We start from the raw sequence: 7,548 nt of genomic DNA on the forward strand, positions 1-7,548 counted from the left end.
AAATACGAAAAATTAGCTGGGCATGGTGGCGGGCACCTGTAGTCCTAGCTACTTGGGAGGCTGAGGCAGAAGAATGGCATGAACCCGGGAGGCAGAGGATGCAGTGAGCCGAGATCACGTCACTGCACTCCAGCCTGGGTGGCAGAGCAAGACTCCGTCTCAAAAAAATATAAAATAAAAAATAAAAATTAGCTGGGCGTGGCGGCACATGCCTGTAATCCCAGCTACTTGGGAAGCTGAGGCAGGAGAATCGCTTGAACCCGGGAGGCAGAGGTTGCAGTGAGCAGTGCCACTGCACTCCAACATGGGTGACAAAGTGAGGCTCCATCTCAAAAAAAAAAGTCCCCTCAGTGACACCCAAGTGCCAACCATCCTTGCCTAGGTGGCCCATGGGGTGGGGTGGGGGCTCTCAGCCTAGTTGGGGGACTGAAGGTGGATACTTAGACCAAGTAGAAAGTGGCAGCTTCAGGAGACAGAGCAGGGCCTCCCAGCTGGGCTTTGAAGGGTGGGGAGAGTTGTGGACAGAGAATGGGAACAACACCCCATGAAAGTCAGCCAGGCAGGAAAGAACGGGGCACACACCAAGTGCCACAGTCCCACTGCCTGTGGCAGAGGCCTTTGCCCAGGCTAAGCTCTGAGCCTGCAGCTGGGCCCCAGCAGAGTCCCATGTTGCAGTCCTGGCCCACTCCTGCCTGGCCCCCTTGGCCAACTCCTCTAGTAGCAAAGAGGGTCAGAGTGTGGGGGCTTGAGCAGCCCATCCCACTGTGGAAGACACAGGAAGCCATGACTGGGGCCCTCCTGTGGGGCATGGGGTAGGTTCCTCAAAACTCTGCTTCCCCAAACCACCTGTGACGCAAATGCTTCCGGTGCTTTCACACCCATCCATGATGTCTAGACCGGGGAAGGCCTCCTGCTTTGTCCTGTCAGCCCTGGGTTGAAGTGACAACTCAGTTTCCTCTTTTTTTGAGACAGAGTCTTGCTCTGTCACCCAGGCTGAGGTGCAGTAACGCCATCTTGGCTCATTGCAGCCTCCGCCTCTTGGGCTCCAGTGATCCTCCCACCCCAGCCCTCTTCCCCGCAAGCAGCTGGGACCACGAGTGCACACCACCATGCCCAGCTAATTATGTATTTTTTGGTAGAGATGGGGTTTTGCCATGTTGGCCAGGCTGGTTTTGAACTCCTGGCCTCAGGTGATCCACCTGCCTCAGCCTTCCACAGTGCTGGGATTACATGTGTGAGCCACCACATCTGGCCTCAGTGTCTTCTTATTTGGGTCCTGTTGGTCACCAGGTCCTGGCCATCACAGTCAGCACCTCCTTGGCCCCCCATGGAGACAAACCTTGTCTCCTCCAGTGCTGCCCCAGTCACCCCAGCTCCCTGCTGCCTTCCAGACACCTGCACCAGAACTGCTCAGGGTGACAGTTAAAAGGCAGACTCCTCAGTCCTGTCCTTGACCCACTGGACCAGAGTGCCAGCAGTAAACACAAATGACTGTCACCCAGAGGGGGCATGGACAGGCACCCAATAGTGCTACTTGGCATAAGTGTAAGATTTATTGGGAAGCTCACAAGCGGGGAAGCAGCAGGACCCTGGCTCCCATCCTCCTTGGGGGGCAGTGCCTGTCAGTCTGCACTCAACCCAGGGAGGGAGCAGGAAGAACACTGGGCGATTATGTAACAGTGGGCGTGTCCTTGATAGAAAGGGGCCCTGGGCCTATGGTCAGCCTGTTCTTCCAGGCACTAGAGGCTGAATTGCCTTCTTGTTAAGCTGCTTAAAAGATTAAGGGCACGAGTCTCCATGGATATCCGAGTTTCTCTGCCCAGTGGGGTCATTACAGTCCAGCAGGCAGGAAGAGGCCCTGCTCTCTAAGGTTTGGGGTCACAGCACACTCCCTCCCCCTCCCCCTGCTGATGGAGGTCACCTGGAGACAGGACCACTGCCGGGAAGATGTGTGGCCCCATCATGTCTTCATTTAGGATGGGATACCGGTTAAAGATCAGGAACAGACCACCCACGGCAGTGGGGGAGCAAATGCTCTTACAAAGAATGGGCCCCGAGGCAGTGTCATCAGGGAACCCAGGGAGCCAGATCGTCACTCCCAATCAGACCCAGCCTCAGGGGACTATGCCATGCTCGTATCTACCAGCAGCGATGGGAGTCAGCACACCAAAGGAGCCCTTAGACTGGGGTGGGCAGGGAAGAGTTCAGGAGACAAACAGAGCTGCCTGAAAACCTCCCAGGTCCCTTCCCCTGAGGCTCCCTGATGAATGGACTCCTGGGCTGACTTCTCACCTCTCCTCCACTGGCCCCACCTCTGGGCTTCACTCACACAGTCATTCAGTACCTGCCTGTCCTTCACCTCCTGATCCCAACCCATTGCCTGCTGGAAGGGTCCCGTCTGCCTCCCCTCACCTCCATTCTTCAGCTGAGGCACACACCTGAGTGTGAAATCGTTTCTTCAGGTTACCTCCCGAGTCCCCTCTACTGTCCCCTCCCCACTACGACAGGCATTTGACCCCATCTGGCTGCACACCAGAGCCTGAGCGGGAAAGGGAACACACCTGGTGAAACGCTCCGCTCACGGCGGACTCCACGCTCCCCGGGCGTGGGCTGAAGCAGCACCACTCCCACTGCCGGACCTAGCCACCTGCATCAGAACTCCTCCCAGCAGCTATTTTTTGCCTCAAAAGTCACCTTTTCAGCTGTGGCGGCCACCCCCAGAGGAAAGGGGCTCCCCTGGTGTAGGGCAGTAGAGGTTGGTGTTCTGATGGCTGCCTGCCAGGGCTGGACTGGAGGACTTGTGACCCGGAGCTGAGAAGCACGTTGGGAAATGGGGGAAGGCAGGGTGGCGCTTTGGTGCCACAGGAGATGGGAGACCCCCCGTGGGGCAGATCAGCAGCACACACAGCTCTTGGGTTCGCATTTATTACAACTTGGAAGCCCACCCTTCTTCCTACTCCAGGAGGTGCCGTCCCCGAGGGCTCAGGAACCACAGCAAACAGCCCAGAGGCCCCACCTGGGCGAAAGCAAACAAAACAGATACGTTCCTTTCCGGCAGGTGCAGACGCTCTGCCCAGGCCTGCGGAAGCCAGCTCCAGTCTGTGTATATCCTCCCCAGGACTTCCGGCCCACCAGCTCCATTCCAGCCACCACACGGCTCCAGCTCCACGGCTTCCTCGAGCCAGGCTGGTCCTGCATCGCCATCCGCTGGCCGCGCGGCACGGCCGGGTCCTGGGGCCAGCAGAGGAGTCGGACGGAGGCGGCCGGATTGAAAGCCTCTTCACCGTGCCCTCCAGGGAGCCTAGCTGCCGAAGTATTCCTGCTGGAACTTCTGGAAGTCTTCCTCGGTGAACACGGTGCCCTCGGCCTTCTTCTTCTTCTTGGTCTTGGCCACAGGCCGGTCACAAGCCTTGCGACCGCGGTTCTGGCGCAAAATCTGGGGAGGGTGCGGGACCTCTACTCATTTCAAGAGCAGAAGCGGCCCGAAAAGGTCACGGGGGAGTTCGGCGCAGAGCAGGGCTGGCCCAGCCTCCCACCCTGTGCTCAGGGCTGAGACCGCCATGGGTCCTAGGGGAACAGCCTCGGCTCTCACCTCCCAGGTCCCTTCCCCTAGTCCCCTCGACAAACCTGCTGGGTCACAGACTCCGCCACGGTGCTTCTCGTCCTGGTCAGAAACTTCAGGTTTACTCTGAGGTGGTCTCGACACTCTCGCTTCCGGTACTCGTCTGTGGGTGGCAGGCAGGGGGCACCATTTCACATTCACTCCCCTTGGAAGCGTTCTCGGTCCCTGGCCCATGGCCCTGCCAAAGACCTTTCATCGTCCCCTTCCCAGATTATTATAGCAGCTGGGCTCTTCTCCATCAAATGCATTCTCTACACAGGTCCTGCTGAAAGCCCCAGGCTCTGGGCCTCCCCATTTTCCAACAATTATGTCCTGAATACTACTCACCAAGGGAGCGCTCTGGAGCTTACGCTTCAGTGAGAGACGAAGGACAACGACCCAGTATTTTACAAGTGCATATATTTCATGGAGAAAAACAAAATAGGAAACAGAAAAGGGGAATTCCAAGGGTGGAGGGTGCAATTTTAAATAGGAGGGAATGAGAAGGTCTCACTGAAACGACTTGGAGAGAGCTGTGGATATCCAGGGGGAGAGTATTTGTCTAGGTAGAGGAACACCCAGTGCAAAGGCCCTGAAGCAGAAATGTGTCAAATGTGTTTGTAAAACACAAAACAGCTGGAGTGGCTGGGTGCGGTGGCTCACACCTGTAATCTCAGCACTCTGGGAGGCTGAGGCAGGCAGGTCACCTGAGGTCAGGAGTTTGAGACCAGCTTGGCCAACATGGTGAAACCCCGTCTGCATTAAAAATTAAAAAAACGGCCGGGCGCGGTGGCTCAAGCCTGTAATCCCAGCACTTTGGGAGGCCGAGACGGGCGAATCACGAGGTCAGGAGTTCGAGACCATCCTGGCTAACACGGTGAAACCCCGTCTCTACTAAAAAATACAAAAAGCTAGCCGGGCGAGGTGGCTGGCGCCTGTAGTCCCAGCTACTCGGGAGGCTGAGGCAGGAGAATGGCGTAAACCCGGGAGGCGGAGCTTGCAGTGAGCTGAGATCCCGCCACTGCACTCCAGGCCGGGCGACAGAGGGAGACTCTGTCTCAAAAAAAAAAAAAAAAAAAATTAAAAAAACTAGCTGGGTGTGGTGGTGGGCACCTGTAATCCCAGCTACTCGGGAGGCTGAGGTAGGCGCATAGTTTGAACTCGGGAGGCAAGAGGTTGTAGTGAGATGAGACCGCACCACTGCACTCCAGCCTGGGTGACAAAGCAAGACTGTCTCAAAAAAAACCCAAAAACAACAACAACAAAACAGCTGGAGTGGGGGGAGTGGGTAGCAGGAAGAGACCAAGTTTGGCGGGGGGGAGGGGGGTAGGTCATGTATGCCTCGTCAGGCACCCTAAGACCACTACCTTTTTACTGACTACAATGGGAGGCACCCAGAGGAGAAACATACAGGATCACTTTGGTTGCTGTTGAGATTACTGGGGGAGGGCGTGTGGAAGGCAGGAGACCGGCTAGGCTTCTGCAATAATCCAGGCAAGAGACAAAGAAGCTTGGAGCAAGGTGGCAGCCACAGAGGTGTTCTTTCCATTGGCTGCGAGGCTTGCCACTCCTCTCACTCAACATCTATGTGCCAAAACCTGTGCTGGACACCAGGGCTGTGGACAAGCCCAAGGGGGTGTGTGCCTTTAGGAGCTCCCATCTAACAGGGGAGGTGGGTGAGCACCCAAGACAGGACGGTGAGACAAGGGCTGCGACAGATAGGAATGACCTCTGACACTCCACACTCCTGCTTCATGGCAAGTATCGCTGGGCCTCAAACCTGTCTCGCTCTCCTGCCTCCAAACTTTGGCTCAAGTTGTATTTCCTCCTTGGAATTCATAATTCTTTTAACAAATACCTTAACATATTTATGCATCAGACTCTAGGGATTCAGACACAGGAGCTTGTCACGTCCTGACACGTCAAAATATCACCATCTTGCCCACACCAGCCCCTCCGAAAGTCTTTATGTTAAGTGACACCACATCCCCCAATAAACTAGGCTCCACCTTCACAGCCAATTCACCACTAAAACCCCTCTAAAGGCTGAAATTCTCTGCTGTCCCCCCTTTAACGTATCTTCCACCTGCAAAATTCTCTTATCGCTGCTGCTATGGCCACTGCCCAGGCCACAGCATGTCCCATTTGAATGGAGTGGGTAATAGCAGCACTCTGGGACACAGTGCCTGGTTTCTACCCGTACCACCTGGGCAGGTGCCTTTTTCTGAATCTGTAAAACGGGGGTGATAGTAGTATCGACCTCAAAGGGCTGCTGTAAGGATCAAACGAGCTGACATTTGCACAGCACTTAGAATCAGCACCTGGCACAGAGTGTTAGTGAATGTGTTTAAATGCTCCATCTTTGATCCTTACTCACTAGGTCACCTTTACTAGCCTCTATTTTTTCAAATTCTCAAAGGCAACAACCTCCTAACTCAGGACCTTTGCACATGCTATTCTTCCTAGAATATTTTCCTACTTTTCACCTAGCTCACTCTTATACCTCCTTCAGCTCTCGGCTGAAATGTCGCTTCCTCAGAGAAGGCTGACTTGGCCCAAGTCCCCATCAGAGTACCGTAATCTTTTAATTCATAGGTTTCAATGCACTTAGCAATGATACACTGGGTTTGATATTCTTTGACGCTTCTCTCCCCACTAGGGCCGTAGTCCACGAGGGCCAGGACGGTGGCGTGTTCTGTCACCCTCGTATGTCCAGGAGCCCGCTCCGCGCCTGGCACACAGTAGGTCTAGCAATACCTGGCCGACGCTTCAAACCCTGCCTCAAGCACCACCTCCTCTGGGGCGCAGGTCCCAGCACCGGAGGCAGCGCTTTCAGCCCCTTCCCGAACTTACCCAGTGCCGACTTGGGCACCTTTCCCTTGGCCGAGTTCCGCAGTTTCTGGGCCTGAATAGCCTTCGTCTTCCGGGGCCGTTTCACCGGAGCCCCTCTCGGCTTGGTCTGACCTGGAGGGTCCCGGGGGGCTACAGGGGAAGAGAGAAGAAGGGACCCAGGTCGGAGGGCGCGCAGTGTTCCCATGCCACTGGGGCTAAACCCGGCCTGGACTGTTTTCCATCCAGGGCTCCCGCCCGCATTCACTGCCATCCTCCTGCCCGCGCTGGACGTCCCCTGGCCAGCCCTCCTCACCCTCGGACGCCGCCAGCAGCTCCAAACCCCGCCGCAGCAAGGCCGCAGACATGGCTGCGCTTGGCTCCGCCCACGAGCCTCACACTACTTCCGACCTGGCAGTCCTAGCCTTCTCGGCGGAAATCCGAGCCGGAACAGAGGGTTCCGGAGGGGATGGGCGGAAGTGCCCATCTTTCTTAGGACGCATGCGTTAGAGGTTTATACGTGAGCGGAAGAAGGGGCGGAAACTGGAGGCGGGTTTAAGGCGCAGAAGGACATATTTCAATCCCAATCCACCTGGCGCCTGGCGCTCAGGTTCCTCCTTCCCCGGAAGCCGTCTGCAACCAGCTCCGCCGGGTTGGCCAATCCTCTCGGGTCTCGCGGCTCCGTGGCGGGCTAGGCTGGGGACTGGGTGGAGTGTTTTTCATACACTTCAACCAGCGCAAGACATCGCACAGGTTGAGTGCAGTATGAAAATCCAGCTGTCTTGCCGTAAGCCAGACATTAAAGACATATTTTTGTTTTGAAAAATACAATTATTTCTCGGCCGGGCGCGCTGGCTCAAGCCTGTAATCCCAGCACTTTGGGAGGCCGAGACGGGCGGATCACGAGGTCAGGAGATCGAGACCATCCTGGCTAACACGGGGAAACCCCGTCTTTACTAAAAAATACAAAAAACTAGCCGGGCGAGGTGGCGGGCGCCTGTAGTCCCAGCTCCTCGGGAGGCGGAGGCAGGAGAAGGGCGTAAACCCGGGAGGCAGAGCTTGCAGTGAGCTAAGGTCCGTCCACTCCACTCCAGCCTGGGCGACAGAGCGAGACTCCG

General features: G+C 56.2%; 1 protein-coding gene across 1 annotated transcript; it reads right to left on the reverse strand.

Annotated features, from left to right (window-relative positions):
* Positions 1-2,909: 2,909 nt before the first annotated feature.
* On the reverse strand, positions 2,910-6,914 carry RPS19BP1 (ribosomal protein S19 binding protein 1). The gene is made up of 4 exons (XM_017859845.1): positions 6,747-6,914; positions 6,455-6,583; positions 3,628-3,725; positions 2,910-3,436 (listed from the first exon to the last, which is right to left on the reverse strand). Exons 1-4 carry the CDS (start codon positions 6,796-6,798, stop codon positions 3,302-3,304), a joined length of 414 nt encoding a protein of 137 aa, XP_017715334.1. The 5' UTR covers positions 6,799-6,914; the 3' UTR covers positions 2,910-3,301.
* Between the last annotated feature and the right edge of the window lie 634 nt (positions 6,915-7,548).

Source organism: Rhinopithecus bieti, unplaced genomic scaffold, assembly GCF_001698545.2.
Source record: "Rhinopithecus bieti isolate Rb0 unplaced genomic scaffold, ASM169854v2 scaffold_51734, whole genome shotgun sequence".
NCBI classification, from domain to species: domain Eukaryota; kingdom Metazoa; phylum Chordata; class Mammalia; order Primates; family Cercopithecidae; genus Rhinopithecus; species Rhinopithecus bieti.

Coding starts and splice junctions, on each gene's coding strand:
- RPS19BP1 (XM_017859845.1), bottom strand. CDS start 6,798: ATGTCTGCGGCCTTGCTGCGGCGGGGTTTGGAGCTGCTGGCGGCGTCC. Junction 6,584..6,746: donor GCTGCTGGCGGCGTCCGAGG/GTGAGGAGGGCT, acceptor CTTCCCCTGTAG/CCCCCCGGGACCCTCCAGGT. Junction 3,437..3,627: donor CGGAGTCTGTGACCCAGCAG/GTTTGTCGAGGG, acceptor CACCCTCCCCAG/ATTTTGCGCCAGAACCGCGG.